At 43.9% G+C, this 20,004-nt stretch overlaps 1 protein-coding gene across 8 annotated transcripts in view; it reads left to right on the top strand.

The window, feature by feature from the left end:
• Window positions 1-20,004, top strand: part of LCORL (ligand dependent nuclear receptor corepressor like) — a 111,035-nt gene that overhangs the window by 31,669 nt on the left and 59,362 nt on the right. For all 8 annotated transcript variants that reach the window (XM_081960263.1, XM_081960267.1, XM_081960269.1 and 5 more), the window contains exon 2: window positions 19,263-19,328. In XM_081960263.1, coding sequence (XP_081816389.1) covers window positions 19,263-19,328 — 66 coding nt within the window. The remainder of the gene's footprint in view (window positions 1-19,262; window positions 19,329-20,004) is intronic.

The following is a 20,004-nucleotide window of genomic DNA, read 5'->3' on the forward strand; positions in this document are numbered from 1 at the left end:
TGTTTTAATCTTTGCTTCATTTTTGTCTAGCATTTGTTGAAAAGTCAAAGTATGGATGAAAGTTATTCATCCATAATTTGCATTTTCTCCTTGATCTCTCCCATCTCAGTTCTCATCTCATCCATCTTGGTCTTTATTTCATTATTGGTTCTTGGTTACGGCCACTTGTAACAATTGGAACAATGCTTGCATATCTTTCTGAATTGTATTCATGTTTTTCCTGCTGAATTAAACTTTTTATTGACCTTTGGCTTGAAGGGCTTGACATTACTGATGATATGGCAGATGATGATGCCGATGCAGTTCTCCCCCCCCCCCCTGATTTGTATAGGTTTGCATTTGACATTTTAGACTTTATCAATATATCAGCAACTTTAGACAGGGTGCCCCACGACCCTTCAAAGTTTGGGGGAGGTCTTATTATTTTTCAGGTGCAGGAAGTAGCAAGCCCACCGGCACCACCCTCTCCGTCCCACCACCTGCTATCCTGGGGCCTTAATGACCCAAATTCTCAGCGTGCCCTGGCCGTAGCCTGCCCTGCTTGGTGGTTGGCTGCCGAACAGCTGACGGCTCTGGCTCGTAGGGGCTCTTCGCCCTCCTGGCAGAACTGCTTCTCTATGAAGCCTCATGAGACACAGCATGCAAACAAAATAAAGCACCACAAGTCCGGGCGTCCTTTCCTTTTGTTCACAATTCCTCTCTCCCTCCTCCTTCCTTGGGAACTGTGCGTGGAATTCTGCCAGAGCCTAAAATTTTATGGCAGAAAAGATAGGGTGGGGGATTTCAAAGGCCCTGGAGAAAAAGATCAAAGCTCTTCTGTTTGCTGTCCAAAGTGGGTGCCAAGGCCAACCCTATCGGATGGAAGGAAACCTCACAACGGAAGGAAGAAAGGGAGAGTGAGTAAAAGATGAAACCTGTGTTTGTGTGTGTGTGAGACAGAGAGTACACCACTGCCAGAACGATCCAACTATCTGAGGTTGGATCAGATCTCTCTCTCCCCCTCACTCCCTCCCTCCCTCCCTCCCTCCCCCCCCCCTCTCTCTCTCTCTCTCTCTCACACACACACACACACACACACAAGTCCCTCACACACACCCTCCAAGGCAGCCACATCCCTTCACTAACTTGCTTTCCAGCTCCGTTCTCCACTAAACGTGTAGGACAAGAAAAGTAGTCTGTTCGACTGGTTTAAAAAAATACCAGAAAATACCTTCCAACTTCTTGCAAATGGCTTGAAAATGGGGAGAGGGATTTCCCTGCCTCTCTCCCTGTTCTGAAGCTCAACACAGACTGAGAACAGGATAAGAGAAAAATCCCCCCTTCACCTTTTCAAGCTGTTTTCAAAAACGCCCCATTCCGAGCCTTCAATGTGAATATGCAAGTGAGAAGCAATCTCCCATAGGCATGGAAATCCATACACCTGGGACATCAGAAGAAACTCTGCGAGGTGACACCACTGCCGAAGTGCAGGAAATCTCCCCACACACCTGCAGATGGTCCTTTCAAACAGGAGTTTCACCAGGACGAAGAGGTGGCTGGAGGCAACGTTTGTGTCCCCTTCATCCTGGTGAAACTTCTCTTTGAAAGGACGATCTGCAGGTGGGAGGGAGATTTCCTGCACATCGGCAGCAGCGTCTCCTCGCAGGGCTTCTTCCAATGTCCCAGGTGTATGGATTTCCATGCCTCCTTTTCCTGTTCCGTGGGCAGAATTGCCTGATGTGACTGTCACCGTTAGGTAAGGAGGGCATGAGGCACGTGGGTTGTATTGCTTGGCCTCCAGCTTCTTTTGCAGTCACAGTTGGCTGCAAAAGCGACCATGCTTGCTGGAGGCAGAGGCCTGAGCAGCACCCGCGAATCAGGTGTTTCATGAATGGAGCGCCTCAGCTGATCCAATTAAGGGGCCAAGAAGCCCTGAGGTGACTGGGGAAGGGAACGGCTGCCTCCTATTCTGGCCACACCCGCCCCTTCACTAGGGCTTATTTTCGGGGGAGGGCATATATTCAGGGCCACTTCAAAAATCAGGGTTGGCCTTATTTCCTGGACATGTATTTTGGGAGAAACATAGTAAGTGAAATGAGAAATAAGTGAAATAAGAACTTTGATAAATGAGGAAATAGATGCTTAAATATATGAATGAAAAACAGCAAGAACTGGATTTTGAATAAATGTAACATTTGGGGGGGCAGCAGATATTAAATTGGAAAACTTTTCCTGCACCAAATCAATTGAGTTTTAGCTTAGTGTATTTAAGTTAGATTTTAAGGTTTCATTTGCTTAAAATTATTATGAGAAATGTGGCTCTAAAACACCATGGTAATGAAGATCATGTATTCTAAATAAATACTAGCAAAGTGACAGCCTTGATTTTTTAATATGCACAAAGTGCTGTTTATTAAGCAGATGGGAGAAGTTGAACTAATTATAAAGTTGGACATTAAACATATCAAGAATCATGTAATCATGTGTATTTTTGAATAGATGGTCTTTTGCTTGTTTATTAAGGTAATAATTAGGCCATATGATTAAAATGGGAAATCCACTTTTTTTAACCAAGTGCATGCTATGTGCATTGTCTGCTTCTTACCATATATCTGATCCATATTTGTTGAAAGTATTTGGGTCTTTCTTTTACTGTTGCAGTTTAATTGGTTGTTGATACTTTAGAGCTACATGGAATCCAGTATGGTACAGCCCATCAGTGTGTAATACACAAAGCCTGATAGAAAAGCTACAGGTGTTGAATTCTTCCTAAGAATTGTTTTTGTAAAAAAAGAAGAAAAAAGTGTTGTACTTGAACATCTTGTCCTTATGAAGCCTTCACTGTTAAGCACAGCATAGCTCTTCTGGGTAGGGAAGTGATGTGTCCTTGGCGCGCTAAATCAGAGAGGACAGTATGTCTTTAAAACATGTTTCATTCTGTAGTTTGATCAGAATAAATGTAATTATTAAAAACTTTGAAAATGTAAACACAATTTTTCTTATGCTCTAGAGCAGGGATGGCTAACCTTTTTCGCCTCGGGTGCCAAAAGCACATGCACTCGAGTGCCCACATAACTTAATGCCCCCCTCACCTCCATGGACCGCACATTTTTGCACAAGGCTTCCCCACCACTCCCTGCTCTGGCTGCTTTCCCTTGGCTAACACCCAGCAGGAGGAGAAGTTGCTCTGCCACAAACAGGCAGAGGGTAGGGGTGTGTATGTGCTCACGTCTGATCCTGCGTCAAAAAAAACCCCTTCCCTTATCCTTCTCCTGTGTAAAGATTGGGCCCTTTTTACTCTGGCAGGTGTGAGTCCGGTTGCTAAATCCCCCCCCCCCCCCGGACACTACAGTGAATAGACAAATGAAGAAGAGAGGTATCTGCATGGGGGGAAGACAAGCAGCAAGGAAAAAAGAAAAAGCAGCTTTATTCCCCTCTTGCTGGCTGCTCTGTTTCCCCCCCTCCCCAGTGCTAACACATAGGATCCTGCCTGGTTGCTGCAATCCAAAGGGAAATGAGGAAGAGAGCTATCTGCACGAGGGAAAGACAAGCAGCAAGGAAAGAAGAAAAGGGGCTTCTTTCCCTCAAGGTGGCTGCTCGGTTGCCCTTTTCTCCATTTCAGCACCATGCCATGGAGCCTGCCCCACCCACCATCGCCCAAGGTCCTCGCTTCCCCCAAGCATTTCTTTGCCTACCAGATTTCCCCTCTGTCACATTTTTCCATTGTGTTTCTTGCCATTTTGGGCAAGAAAACAAAGTTTTTTGGGACTAAAAAAAACCTCCAATCAATCAATTCCAACTTCGCGAGATCTCTCCCCCCTCCCCAATTTGTAATTGATTGATTGAAGGTTTTTTTTAGTCCCACAAACTTTGTTCTCTGCACACAATGGCAAGAAACGCTATGGAGCTGGAAATCCGGTAGGCAAAGAAATGCTTGGGAGAAGCGAGGGCCTGGGCGATGATGGGTGGGGCAACCTCAATGGTATGTCACTGAAATGGAGAAAAGGGCAACAGCAGCCAGCACGAGTGAAAGAAGCCTTTTATCTTCTTTCCTTGCCACTTGTCTTTCCCCCATGCCAGCAGCTCTCTCCCTTTGGATTTTGGTGACCAGGCGGGATCCTCTTTAGTAGCACGGGGGAAGGGGGAGGAACAGAGCAGCCAGCAGGAGCGAAAGAAGCCTCTTTTCTTTTTTCCTTGCCGCTTGCCTTTCCCTTGTGCAGATAGCTCTCTCCTCATTTCCGGTTTGCGTTGGGGTGTTTTTCGCCTTTAGAGGCTTCAGGGAATCCTCCAGAGAGCGAAAAACCACCAAAAATTATCTGGCCATCGCATGCATGCACGCTGGAGCTGACAGGGCAACGCCTCATGTGCCCTCAGAAATGGCTCCGCGTGCCATCTATGACACCCGTACCATAGGTTCGCCATCACGTCTCTAGAGTTAGGTATGGCAAAATTAAAATTGAAACTTGAAGCCACTTTGAAGAAAATAAATTTTGATGAAAAAAATGGTTTTGTTACATAACAAACATAACTATTTAGAGCTTTGCCATATACTTTGAATAGTTTGGCACATATAGCATGAGAAGCTGTATCTATTTTTCAGGGTTTTTAAAAATGCAATGCCACTCCTTCCAGGGGCAAGTTGAGTATTTTATGCCAAGTTTATTTCAGTTAGGAAGATCAAATACACACCTCCTTTTACTTTCGGTCCATGTCACTGATTTTTTCTTCACCAGGACCTGCTAGAATACATATTTCAGTCCAAATACAAACCTCCCAGAACTGGTTGTTTTGTACCCAGAATGTTTTGTACATCCATATTATTTATATATTCAGATTTTTAAAACAGAGAATTTGGAAACCCTAACATTTTTATTTATTTTTATTTATTATATACTATTCAGGTTTATATGCTGCTTTAACACAACCTGCTTCTGAGTGGGATCTTTAGACATAATCCCAAGCATTAGCCTCAAAACAACCAATCAAATAAGGAGGTAGAGAGTAATGGGAAGGAAGAAAAACTCAAGATACAAATTAGGAGGTCTAGGAAGCATATATAGCATCAGCCATAAATGATTCAGATGCCTATACAACAATGCTCAAAGTTTGGGGAACAAACAGGGACGCTTGAAGTACTAGTACACAAGGGCACATATGATAAAGTTGCCATTACCGAAACTTGGTGGGATGAAATGCACAATTGGAATGTACTGATAGAAGCTATAAACTGTACAAAAGAAACAAATCTAACAAAAGAGGAGGCATTATGTGTAAGAGATCACTACATCTGTACAGAAATGCATAAAACCAAGAATGAAAGCCTCCTAGAATGCATACAGGTTAATATAAAAGGAAAAAAGAAGGCCATTGCCATGCCATAGGTGTATACCACAGGCCACCCAACCAAGCAGAAGTAGATGAATCTTAAAAGGGGAAAACAACTCAAGAAGCTTGGGAAACTAAAAATATTATTATAAAAGCCCAGTTCTACACAATACCACTGAAAAAGAAAAGAAATGTTGGTCCTACCTGAGATGTTGCTTCTCAGTGGGTTGCAGGAGGGTGCAGGAATGGGATTATGTCCTTACCTGCCCAGAGACTGAGTCATAATTGTAGCCACACCTCTCTGACTCTTTCCTTGGATCTAGTTTTGACAAGGTTGCAGCTGTGTAGAAATGACCTGGTAGAAGAACCCCCCCCCCCTCAGGTCCTGACTATGGACCTACTGTCTGTAGGGCGGGTTTGAACCCTCCTGCAACCCACTGAGAAGCAATGTCTCAGATAGGACCAACATTTCTTCTCCAGTATTGGTCCAGGAGGGTCCAGGAATGGGGCAAATGCATCTAGCCTACAGTGCCTTACAAAGGGCAATGGTGAAGCCCAGGTAGCTGCCCTGCAGATGTCCTCAAGAGCTTGTGTGGCCCACGCTGCTGAAGTCGCTGCACTCCTGGTAGAGTGGGCCGTAATCCCACTCAGCACTGGCAATCCCTGAGCCTTGTAGACTCACGCTATGATGCCCTCAGCCAGCGACCTGTAGTGGAAGGGGTGACACTAGATCCCAAGGTTGAATCTTGGAAGGAGACAAAGAAAGCCTCCGTTCTCCTGAGAGAAGCAGTCTGCTTTATATAGATACGGAACGCCCTCCTAACATCTAACATCTGCCACATTTGTTCTCTATCATGGGAAGGTCCCATGATAAAAGTCAGGAAGGATGATCATCTGAGCTCTGTAGAAGGGAGGATTGACCTTTGGAATAAAGGAGTCCAGACAGCACCACCATATTTGGTTGAAATACGCAAAGGTCTGCCCTGACTGAAAGAGCTCCTAGCTCTGAAATGCATCTAGCTCAGCGGTTCTCAACCTGTGGGTTGCGGCCCCTTTGGGGGTCGAACGACCCTTTCAGATGGGTCGCCTAAGACCATTGGAAAACACATAATTTCAATTGTCTTAGGAATCGAGACACCTGCGTGCCAGTGTTTGGAGTCAGGGGAGTGGCGGCAGCAGGTGCTGCCTTGCAGAAGAGAGGGGCTACCTGACGAGCGGCGGCGCAAGGACAGCCGTCGCCCAGCCAATTGCAACACGAGAGGCACCGGTGGGCGGATCGGATGTCTGCGCTTGATGAGGGAAGGGGAGGGGGGAGAATGGAGCACCCGAGCGCCGGCGAGGCAGTGCCCTGAGAGGTGGGCGGGCTGAGCTCGGTCTCCCATTGGGGAGGGGACGCCGGGAAGAAGGAGCCGAGAACTGAGGCGGGAAGGATGTCCCTTCAGTCCGAAGCCGCCTCCTCCTTGGAGATTCGGAAGTTCACGCGGGCTCTCTGCAGCAGCTGGCTCCAGCCATTGGGTGCTCCCTTTTTTGTAAAAACCTCTGTCCATTCACAAGGAGACCCGCCTTCATTTCCTTCCCGCAATATATGAATGAATGAGTGGTTGGAAAACTTGGGAGCAAGGGGATTCCAGGAGTTATGGGGTGGAGGGGACCAATGCCCTCTGCATCCAGTGGCCCAAGGGGTTGCTCTATGCTTTCCCCCCTCTAACACTATTTCAGTACCCCTGAGTTCAGAGGAAGAGGGGAGAAAGCATAGAGTAACCCCTTGGGCCACTGGCTGCAGAGGGCATTGGTCCCCTCTGTTCCTGGAGTTGGAAATCAAAAAAAGAATCTGGGAAGTTGAGCATTTGTCAGAGTTGCGAATAAGTCTTCGGAGTGGTAGAAGGGTCTTCTGCACCCTCAGGAGTGGTGTTCTCCCATGGGGGGGGAAGGGGGCTGATGTCGTGATGGCACGACGTGCGATCTTGGTGCTCCAAGATCGCAGTCGATATTTCTGCCGCTGGACGGTACATTCGGACCTAAACTGTCCCACAGAGACGGTGATTGAGAAGGGCACCTCCTGCTGATCTCAGGGACACCGCAAAGTCCCTGAAAGATCCAGGAATAGCCTTTTTTCCCGGCGACAGAAACAGCTAATGAAGCTCCTGAAGTTGGGATAGCTCCGGAACGGGAAGAAAGCGGAAAGAGAAAATGTGGTGAGGAAATTTAAAAAAAAACTATCCCCCCCAAAAAATTAAGTTAAATCAAAATTGAAGATAGAAGACTGTAAGATTGCTTACACCTATGGATTAAAATTTTCCTTTTTTTTAATAATGCTTGATTGGATTGTTTTGGATCTCCATTTAAGGGTTTTTTCTTTCTTAAGCTTGGAATATAAAGATTATAAGGATTATAAAGAGGGTTGTAACAACAGGAGGAAAAGCAGTTACACTGCAACTTAGAGGCTGGAGGCTGGATACATTGTTTTTTCTTCTTTCTCTTTGATCACTTGAGATTCAAGGTTCTTTCAGTTTGTTTACTAAGAGTGACAGTAGGAAGAGCACAAGTTGTTTATACAGGTGCTTTTTGGGAGTTCTATCACTAACTATTGGAGAGAAGACAACATTTTGACTTGAAAGATAATAAATGAACCTATTTGAAGTTTAAGAAAATAGCCTTGAATCTTATAGTGGCAGTGCCTGCAAAATTGGAACAATGGCTCAGCAGGAAAAAGAAACTGTAACATTGCAAATGATTATGTTTGAAATTCAAAATCTATTAGTTGTGACAGAGTGAATTGAAAAGAGATTGGAGAATATGGAACACAAAACAGAAAAATTAGATGGAAAAACTGAGGCTGTTTATCAAATGAAGAATGTGGAGTTCAAAAAATGGAAGAAAAAATGAGCAAAGAGGTAAGAAATCTGTGGATACTGACAACAAGTGAGCATGGTTGGTAATGGCAAGAGCGGAATATGGAAAGGGGAGATAGATGGATTGGAACTCTACCCCAGACTTCAAAGCACAGAAGAAGAAAAGAGAGAAAAATTGATGGAGATAAGGAGAGAAATCTTGACAGAAGAACCAGTGATAACCAAAGATAAGCTGATGGAAATAGCAGATGCTGGGCTTCGAGCTTTTATGAGATATGAAAGGAACAACATGTTGCGAAGGGAGGTTCAAACAGGATTTATTTAGAAAGTAACTAGAACATCAATGTTACAAATGGCAAGAAGTATAAGACTGCACTATCACTGGAAAGATACAGGTTGATGCAATGAAAATGTATAATAAAAACTAAGCTAAACTTAATTTACTAGTAGTATGTATAAAATGAAGTGACAATAGCTATAGTTAAATAATGATTAATAATGATAGCAATACATATAGTTATATTAGTTTGATAATATGAAATTTTATATAAACAATATATGGAGATTATAAGAGGCGGTTTAAAAGCTTTATCTAGAATATGTTATAAAGATGTATTGTGATTGGATGATTTTAGGATGATTTAACAGAATGTTATCATATAATCCTATTCTAGATTTTGAATATTATATATAAAAGTATGTAAAAACAATTATAGTCAAATTAAGGTTGAGATATAATAATCGTGATATACATGAATATATGTGAATTTAAAATATGCAATTTGATATGAAAAGCAGGTGATGACTATGGAAGAGATGCATGGAAATACTGTAACCAACTGATGCATTTTCTACAATTTGTAATGGAAGATGGCTTTTATATTTTTATGTCTGTCTTTGTTCAAAAATAAATACAAATCATTTTTTTTTAAAAGGAGTGGTGTTCTGCCATCTTGTGGGCTTGCCGATTGACTTGTGATACTTATGGCCCATCCGGAAACTCAAGGAACTTCTGAGGCCTGCTTCTGATAGTGCGGGTGTGCAGGAATTCAAATAGGGGGCTGCCAATGAAAGAGTGCCTCAAGCCTCTGCTCTCAGCCCACTGTCACCGAGGATGGCGCAAAGAAGGCTGACTGGGTTATTACTGAGACTATCCCCAATTCACGGGTTATCCTGCCTCACCGTGGACCTTCAAAGCGAATTCCTTACCTCTGCATGAAGGAATCCCATGGTGACTGCCGATTAACGGACGTCTCTATCCATTTCCATGTGGCTGTCGGTGCTTATTGAAGGCTTGTTGGAGCAGCCCTGGCGGCGCTCCTGGGCTAGCAGGTGGCCAGCGATGAACGTCCACCTCTACCAATCTTATAGGTGTAAAGAAGCCTTTCTGGTTTGTTGTTGGAGGGTCTAACAATGGAAATAGTCCTGAGCAAAAAAAAATTTTTTGATCTCTCTTGGGCCAGTATTAGTCAAAACTGGGGCCAAGGAAAGAGTCAGAGAGGTGTGGCTATAATTATGACTCAGTCTCAGGGCAGATAAGGACATGATAATCCCATTCTTGGACCCTCCTGCAACCAACAGTGGAAAAATAAATCCAAGAAGAAACCAGCACAAAGAACTCTGATAAAAGAAAAGATAAAAAAGACAAGTATAAAAAATGAAAAGGACACATAACTAAGGAAGAATACCAGCATATAGTTCAAATCTGCAAAGATGGTTGGGAAAGCTAAGACTCATAATGAAGTAACACTTGCGACAAATGTTAGTCATAATAATCTACACAGCTATGGATGAAGCATGTAACAGTGATACCCATTGTCATCGGGGCACTTGGCTCCATGTCCAAGAATGCAAGATACATTAACAAATTGCAGCTTCCTGCAACAACACCAGCGGAACTGCAAAAAACTGTGCTACTCGGAACATCTTATATTTTAAGAAGGTACTTGGTTGATACCTAGGACGCTGGCAGCAAACCGTATCAACCATTAACACCAGTCACTGGTATTTGTAATGCATTTTTGAATGTTCAGTTGTCAGAGTTTCATGTTTAATGGATAAAGTATTAATAATAATAATAAAAATAACAACAATAACAACAACAACAGACGAAACAAGAATACAGAAAAGATGTGATAAAATCAAGAATGGAGAGTTGGCAGAACAAAGCATTACATGGTCAATTTCTGGAAAAAATAAAAGATAAAGTGGACAGTGAAAAAACTTGGTTATGGTTAACAACAGGTACATTAAAGAAAGAAACAGAGTCACTAATCCTGGCTGCGCAAGAACAAGCTATCCGAACAAATGCCATTAAGGCCAAAATCGAAAAATCCTCTGATGATGCCAAATGCAGACTCTGCAAAGAAGTTGATGAAACTGTTGACCACATACTCAGCTGCTGTAAAAAAATCGCCCAGACTGATTATAAATTGCGGCACAATTCAGTAGCACAAATGATCCACTGAAATTTGTGCAAAAATTATAATATTAAAACAACAACAAACTGGTGGGAACATAAGCCTGAAAAAGTCACCGAAAATCAGATGGTCAAGATCCTGTGGGATTTTCGTATACAAACAGACAAAATACTAGCGCATAACACACCAGACTGGTTGAGAAAAATAAGGTTACAATCATAGACATCGCAATACCAGGTGATAGCAGGGTCGAGGAGAAGGAACATGAAAAAGTCGCGAAATACCAGGACTTAAAAATTGAAATTCAACGATTATGGCACAATCAGCAGTGGTAATTCCAGTGGTAATTGGCACACTGGGTGCTATTCCAAAAGCACTGGAATTACATTTAAAACAGTTAAAACTTGACAAAATCACCATCAGTCAAATGCAAAAAGCTGCACTGTTTGGATCTGCACGTATATTACGAAAATACGTTATGACGTCCTAGGCCCCTGGGTGGGGCCCGACTAGTAATCAATGCCAAATCCGGCGAAACAACTGGCCATTGTGATAGAATCGTAGTATAATAACAACAACAACAACAACAATAATACATTTTAAAATGTTTTTAAAACAGTGATACCCATTGTCATCGGGGCATTTGGTACCATGTCCAAGAATTTTATAAAACACCTCAAGAAACTGCAGCTTCCTGCAATAACACCAGCTGAACTGCAAAAACATCGTACATCTTAAGAAGGTACTTGGTTGATACCTAGGACACTGGCAGCAACCCACTGGTAGCACCAGTCAACAGTAATTGTGATGTGTTTTTGAATGGTCAGTTGACTGAGTTTCATGTTTAATGAATAAAAGAGATAATAATTTCTTTCAACAAAAAAGAAGAAAAAAGTCAAAGAAACAATTGATCCACTAATGGGAGAAGTTGGCAAGGAAGTGATGGGCAGCAGGGGAGAGCAAAGCTGCTAAATTCTTTCTTTACATCTATCTTCACATAAAAAGAAAAAATAACCCAAACTACCAAAGACAGAACCATAAAAAGTAGATTAGGAATTCAAATTAAAATAGGCAAGAAAATGGTAATAAAGCATCTGTTTACTGTAGATGAGTTCAAATCACCAGGACCAGATAGATTACATCCCAGAGTGCTGAAGGAGCTGGCAGAGGTTGTCTCAGAACCATTGAATCATATCTTTCAAAGATACTGGAGCACCGGGGGAAAATAGCTGATGAGGTCCACATCTTAAAAACAGATCCAATAAGCTACAGACCAATCAGCTTGACATTAATACCTGGGAAGATCTTGGAAAAGATAATCAGGCAACAGATTTGCAAACACCAAGAAACAGGCAAAGTTATAACCAGAAACCAACGCAGGTTTGTCAAAAACATGCCAAACAAATCATTTCATTCTTTGACAAAATGACTTAATTAGTGGACCAGCAATAAGTTTTGTACATAGTATATTTGGATTTCAGTAAAGCATTTGACAAAGTAGACCATAACCTACTTCTTGGTAAACTAGAAAAATGTGGGATAGACAGTGTCACCACCAGATGGTTTGTAACTGGCTGACAAATCACACTCAACATGTAATCCCTAATGGAACTGCATCTACATAGAGGGAACTAAGCATTGGGGTACCTATCTAACAAATGAAATTCAGTGTAGAGAAATCATATTTCAAATGTGACACTGGATTTTTTGCCTCCTAACATTACATCAAAAATTCAACCTCTTGACCAAGGCATAATCAAAACATTCAAAATGCATTACCAAGCCCAGCTTCTGCAGTGAGTCATTGCTAAAATACAAACCTATAGTCCATTTGCAGAAGCAAAATCCTAACCATAATCCTGACTCGGAAGCAATTTTCCATTCAGTACTAACCCAAGGTACAACCCAGCAGAAAAGTGCTGGAACCAACTGATGAAGCAAAAGAATTTAGCAAGGAGGACACAGAAATTATAGATATTCTGAAAGAAGAGGATGCCAGTCATTTGATAATGCAGTTAAAAGTCATTTGCCCTGGGAAAATGCCCAGGTATGCTGAGTGATATAGCAAGCGTTGTGAGTGCTTTCTCCACTTACCTTCATAACAAGAATACGAAATAGACTAAAATTGACTCTTTTTTTCAAAAAGGATGATTAAAATGGGAGAAAACAATACATATGTAAATATTGATTTTGTATGGTGCAGTATTGTATGAATGATTTTTATGTTTTCACTATCCATGTTTCTGTATGACATTCTTTAATAAAAGCTGTAAAATGAAATAAAATCAGGTATATGTAAATATCAATACAGTTGTTCAGTATGTTGACCACTTTCATTGAGTCCCTTAGGTGATCATCTTTCAGAGGTTTTAACTGTATTTTAAATTACACACCAATGCAAAATTCTATGAGGCAGCAGGTTTATTTAGGGCTTCATTGGAATCTGTAGGAATTATTCAGGACTTCTGTTACCAAATATAATATTTTTATGTCATGATTTGTTATTAGAAGTTTGTTGGATAACCGCAGTGGCTGATTTGATGCAAAATGTATCTATTAAATTTACATCCAGCCTTTCCAGGTATTATTCGAAGTACTCAGTTGTTTGATTTTTCCTCACACTATTATGTAAAGTAGTTGGACTGAGAAAAATAGTCAAAGGTCCAGAGTTGCCCAGTGAGTTGAACCAAGGGTTTTCTAATACTAATCTAACATAACACTTCCTCTTTTTGCAAGCCACAAGGTGCTCAGTTTATTCTTAAGTGACGCCCTCAAAGATGATTCTATAAAAAAGGCAAATTCTTTGACATTAAGTCAAAGGTTTAGAGTGCTTTGCAGGTAGAAGAGCATAAAAAAGATGCTGGACATCTGCATTTCTGGTTTATATGTCACTAATTGTATTACCATTTCCTCAGTATCTATCAATTACACAAGTTTGCAAATTTTTATAACAAATTTTAAGAGGCTGTTATTAATAAGTCATGTGTAATTCAATGTAATCAGAACAGAGATACTTTTATATAATATTACTGTATTTCCCCGAAATTACGACATGTCCTGATAATAAGGCCATGCCACATTTTTCTGGTGGGCAAAAATATAAGCCGGCCCCCGCAAATAAGCCCCCTGGACAACCCTCGACTTCCAGCGAGGCAGAGCGCCGCTCACCAACCTAGCAGTATCCCGAAGGTGCCAAGCCGCGGGAACCGGGGGGAGGCAAACATGATCGCGCTGCTTAGCAGCTTCGGGATACCGCTAGATTGGTAAGCGGCTCTGTGCCCAGCTGAAGAGGGGAGTTGCCGGGTGGCTGCTCTCTTGCGAGTGGGCTCCCAAAGAGCCGGGCACAGCCTCATGGGCGAATGGCTGTGTTGCGCTGTCACAGCAGCGCAACACAGCAGCCATGAAATGACCACACTCATGAGCAGCCACCCGACAAACCTTTTCAGCTGGGCACAGCGCCATTCACTGACGGGTATTGCGAAGCCGCATGAGCGCATGTTCAACGCCCAGTTCCCGCGGTTTGGCGCCTTCGAAATGGCAGTGAATGGCGCTCTGCACGGCTGGAGATGGGTTTCGTGAGCGGCTGTTCTGCTCTCACTCATGTGCCTCCCAGCCTCATGATGCCCTTGCCCGGCTCTCCCTGCAGAGCCAGGGAACTTCTGCTGCAGTTGCATGGCTTTTTCTGCAGCTTCCAAACCGAGTCTTCTGGCAGTGGCCACTCTGGGCGTATGCTCTATGGTTGTGGGCCAGCTGCCGGCAGAGCGTACAACCATGGAGCATACGCCCAGAGTGGCCACTGCCGGAAGACTCGGTTTGGAAGCCACAGAAAAAGCCATGCAGCGGCAGCAAAGGTTCCCTGGTTCTGCAGAGAGAGCTGGGCCAGGGCATTTTGAGGCTGGGAAGCCTGTGAGCGAGAGTGGAACAGCTGCTCGTGCAACCCCCCTCTCCAGCCGTGCAGACTACCATTCACTGCCATTTGGAAGGCGCCAAGCTGTGGGAGCTGGGCGGTGGCAAACAGGCGCTCATGCGGCTTGGCGCTACCCCAAGGTCAGTGAATGGCGTTGTGCCCAGCTGGAAAGGGGGTTTGTCGGGTGGCTGCTCATGAGTGTGGTCGCTTCATGGCTGCTGTGTTGCGCTGCTGCGTTGCACTACTGCGACAGCGCAACACAGCCATTCGCCCATGAGGCTGTGCCCGGCTCTTTGGGAGCCCGCTCGCAAGAGAGCAACCACCCGGCAACCCCAAAACAATAAACCCTCCCATCATAATAAGTCCCAAGCCATATTTTGTGGGTAAAAAGAAAATAAGACCCTCCAATGCCTCCATGGCTTATTTCCCGGCCCAGCCTCACCCACTGGACCCGCAGCCCACAAGGGCTTCCCTTTCACTGAGACGGCTCCCACCCCACTCCCATATGGGAAAGCCATGGCCAACAGCATTGCTGCCACCCTCTTGTCCTCCCCATGTCCCCTTCTTCTGAGCTTTCTGTCGGTCTCCTGTCCTAGGGGGCTTCCTGGCCTCCTGCTGCCCTCTCCCCCTCCCATCATCTCTTTCTACACACAAAAGACGGAAGGAAGGAAGGAGATGGGAATAAGAGGGAGGGAGGGAGGGAGATTGGAATGACTTGGAGGGAGGGTCTGAGGGAAGTCCTGTCTTAGCACTTGGCCACCAGCAGCCCTGCTGCCATGTCACCATCCCGTTGTGGTCTTTTCCGGTGGTCTCCCATCCTATTGCTGGGAATTCTTTGCTTACAAAGCTGAGTGTCCTTGCATATAGAGGGAGTGAGCCTCCCTCTGACCCACGCTCTTTTGCCCTCGCACTCATCATGAGCATCCTGGCCAAGGAGAGCAAGCATAGTAGCAGTAGCCTCGAGGAGGAGGTAACCGCGACTGGGCACCCCTTGGGCAGGCAGGGCCGGGCTGCAGGGTCCTGGTGCTCTGGAAGTTTGAGGGCCAGGCTGGGCGCTTGCTATCCACTGCCTAGGCCTCTGTTTAGCCCGCGTTGCCCTCTGACGGTCCTCAGCATGTATTGAGAGGGACAGTGAGGCTCCTCGGGTGGAAGAGACTTTGACACTCGCCCTGGTCTTGTTTTCCTCCAGTGGAGACCTCTGGATTCCCCCCCTCCCAGCCTTGCCTGGCCCCCACAGGAGGCAGAGGATGATGCTGCTGCATGTCAAAGTGCAGAGGAGAAACTTTGCAGGAAACAGTTTCCTTGTCAGGGTTCCAAATAGCATCCAAAATTAAATCAGTCCAAGGCAAAGTATTGCTCAAAGTTCCAATTTATTAAGAGAGCCATGTTGGCACATCTGGGAAAACCTGAATCTGAAAGCTTCCCGGTTTTCTCGACCCAGTTGAAAGTTTAAGATCTTGCCCCCACACCCAAAAGTCCATCACATGGTCCAATCTTCCACTGCCATGCTGACAGTCCCACCCATCCAGTTCCAGTCAGGTGCAGAGGTGCAGAGACAAAGGATGACCTTAGCTTTCTAGAAAGGAATTTTATTTTGGCTACATAGTATTTAACTCTCTACCATCTCTCCTCCCATTTTCCCACAATAGAAAAGGCATAGTAAAATAATAGAAAATGTGGCAGGCCAAAGATCCAAAAGGAATATGGCTGCAGGTCTGACACGCGGCCTCTCCTCAGAAGAAAAGTGTTTCCTTGAAAAGAGAATAATGTAGGGGTTAACAGGCAGAACTAACTACATCTCTCCCCCCCCCCCCCTGCAGGGGGACCCTTTGGCTTATCAGGAAACTTATCATGGAATTGTTTTACTAACTTATCAGCTTTTACATTCCAACTTTTACCCAAGTAGCTTCGGATAAAGGGTACCCCTTCCAATGCACTAAATATTGCAAACAACCTCTATACAACCTAGAGTGTAAAATTTTCTTCACTTCGTAGTGTTTTTCTCCTTCTATCACTACTGGAGGAGGGGGAGGTTGGGTGGACGGTCATAGGCTGGACCCAATCACTGGCTTCAGTAAGCTGCAATGAAAGACTGGGTGAATTTTCCCTAGAATTCTGGGCAGACTGACGTGAACCGTAACTGGGTTAATTATTTTCACTATTGGGAATGGACCTAGAAATTTTGGGCCTAATTTCTTGCTAGGCATTCTTAACTTTATGTATTTGGTAGACAAGAAAACTTTATCCCCCACATGGAAGGGGTGTTGGCAAGAGTGGTGTTTATCAGCTTGTTTCTTGTACTCTTCTGCTGCTTCCGCCAGAGCTTTTTTAGTATTTTCTCACCCCTTTTTAAGAGCGTCCACCCATTCAGACAGAGGCATGGAAGAGGGGGTTTTCTGGGCAGTTCAGGCATGGGAACAAATTCCATGCCACTGGTAACTTGAAAAGGAGTTAATCCAGTGCTGCTTTGGACAGCGTTGTTGAACGTGACTTCGGCGAAAGGTAGCAAATCCGACCAGTTGTCTTGCTGGTAATCCACATAACAACGGATGTATTGTTCCACCATCACATTGGCTTTTTCCGCTGCCCCGTTTGTGCTCGGATGAAAAGCCAAGCTAAGTCCTTGTGTGGACCCAATGGACCTCTCTTCAGAACTTGGCAGTGAACTGAACTTCACGGTCTTAGATGATCCTCCTGGGTACTCCGTGCAGGCGGTAAATGTGTTTAACAAACATTTTTGCTAGCTTCTTTGCAGATGGTAGTCCTGAGCAAGCAATGAAATGGGTTTGCTTGGAAAATAAGTCAATGACTGTCCAAATTACTTTATTACCGCTGCTGTCTGGGAGCTTGACAATGAAGTTCATTGCGATCTCTTCCCATTGTCGGCTGGGGTTGCCCATCCGTTGCAGTAATCCTGGCTGTATTTTCATGGTTGCGCAAGTGGCACAGCTTTTTACATAGTCTTCCACTTCAGCTTTCATTTTTGGCCACCAAAATTGATGCCTGATGAGGTGGAGCGTTTTTAGGAATCCAAAGTGGCCTCCTAACTTTGCTGCGTGGCTTCGCTGTAGTACTTCCAGCCCCAAGTTCGCAGGAACGTACAGTTTGGATCCTTTCCAGGCTAAGCCATCTGTCATCATCCGGATGTCCTTGTTGTCATTGAGCCAGGGGTCTGCCAACAGCGCCGATTTCATTGCTGCAGTCAGCTTGTCTTGGCTGAGGGTAGGCGGCTGGTTAGTCTGGCCTCTAGTGGTGACTTGGGCCACCTTTTGGTGGGAAGGGTTGCGGTTTTCTTGATAAGGCATCTGTCAGCAAGTTGTTCCCTGCGGGGATGTGCTTCAGTTCAAATTTGAACTTTCAGAAGCATTGTGCCCAGCGAATTTGCTTTGGGATTAGTTTTGGGGGGCTTTTGAGGTCTTCAAGGTTTTTATGGTCAGTCCAGACTTCAAATGGCACATCCCCCCCCTTCCAGGAAATGTCTCTAAGTGAGTAGGGTCCACCTGACCGCATAGGCTTCTTTCTCCCAAATGGCCCATCTCCTTTCAGTAGCGGTGAGTTTTTTGGAGGCATAAGCGCACGCAAATGGTGCCCTTCTTTGTTCTTTTGCAACAGCACTGCCGCTACAGCCACATCACTGGCATCTGTCTGGATTATGAATTGCTGTTCTGGGTCGGAGTGTTGCAGTATGGGCTCTTGGGCAAAGAGCCGTTTTATTTTCTCAAATGCTTTTTGAAGTCCATTGTCCACCCAATGCGTTGGTTTGCCTTTGGCTTTGTTGGGGGAGGCCCGGTTTTTAACAGTTCAGTCAATGGCAGGGCAACTTCTGCAAAAACCGAGATGAATTGCCTATAGAAGTTGGCAAATCCAAGAAAGCCTCACTCCGCCCTCTTTCTTCTCTTTGAAGAGCACGGGGGCTGCTTCTTCTGACTTAGCTGGTTCAATAAAGCCCTGCTTCAAATTGATGTCAATGTACTTCCTTAATTCTGCCATCTCTTTAGGAATCATGGAGTCCATTTTTGGCTTCGATAGGAGGGCTCGAGGAAAGAACTCTATCGCACAATCGGTGGGCCGATGAGGGGGTAGATTGTTACAATCTTCCTCACTGAAAACCCCTGTCAGGTCCCAGTACTCTGTTGGCACTTGCTGTTGGGGTTTTGTGTCTGCTGCAGGGGCTGCAGGTTCTGGGCTTTCTGCTTTATTGGGTTCGATAGTCCCCAGGTGTCCCTCTGGCTTCACAGGTAGTAGCAGCCCAAACCTTATAATCATTTTTCGAACACCGTCCTCCCACTTTATGGTAATTGTCCTCTTGTCCAGCCACGCAAGCCCCAAGATAATTGATTCATGCATTTTTGGAGCTACGATGAATCTGAGGAATTCATAGTGGTGCTCTATCTGCAACTTTACCAAGTCGGTAATTAGTTTGGCAGGGGCCCCTCCAATTAGCGTCCTATCCACTTGCTCAAACCGAATGGGATTGGCTAGGGGTCTTGTCTGTATGCCTAGCAAAGACAATGGGGAAGTCAGATTCACTTAGCAACCATGTTACTAACTTAACAACTGTAGTGATTCGAGAAAGGTGGTAAAATGGGATAAAACTCAGTTAACAAATGTCTCACTTAGCAACTGAAATTGTGATCGTAAACCAAGAACTTCCAAGAACTATCCAGAAACATTTCCTTTTCTGTAACAATGTGCTTATGCAGGGATTTTCAGCTGCTACATTTGTGAAACTATTTGATATACTGTACAGTAAAATGTTTAATTTTTGTTTTTTGTTAGGCTTTGAAAGTATTTTAGAAGGGCTTTATGGACCAAGGCTACGAAGAGACCTCAGTTTATTTGAAGGTAAATAATAACTATTTTAAAAACTAACATCTTAATTGTCGGTTAAATGTTTAAAACATTTTTAGCATTGAGAAATCTTACTGGATCATTTTAATGTAAATATTACAATTTAACATTGGTTCATGTTCACTTTCTTTCAAAGTTATTGCTTAAAACGGCAAACATGCAGTTAGATTTTTAATCTATAAAGTCCTTGAATTAATTAAGTCAATCTAGAATAATCTTTAGCATTTGGAATACTTTAACTCTTATGCCTTTCATTAGGAATCTTAGAAAATGAAATATAGTAATAGCATTGAATTGTGTAGAAAGTGATTAAACCCGAAAAGTACAATGATTTCATATCAATTTGCTCTTGTTTAATATGCCCTGCAATATAATTTATTTCTTTTTTTGGTAAAAGAATGCCATTTCTTTGGAACATAACAGGACAATTCTTTAATGAGAACTGATTTAGCTACCCAGAGTCAGTAGAATCAGACAAGACATTTTGGGGGTGGCTGAAACTTTAGAATTCTCAGTAGATATTTATATTTCCCTGGGATATACAGTTTCCCAGACAGTATCATCTTGATCATTAGTGGTGTATGGTAAAGATGATGCTCAGAGGCAGTTCAGAGAAGCACATATTTAACCTTTCAGTGCTAGTGCTAGTGTGTGATTTTGTTTTATTTTT

The sequence above is a fragment of the Natrix helvetica genome (assembly GCF_964273705.1).
Source record: "Natrix helvetica genome assembly, chromosome: 7".
Classification (NCBI taxonomy): Eukaryota; Metazoa; Chordata; class Lepidosauria; order Squamata; family Natricidae; genus Natrix; species Natrix helvetica.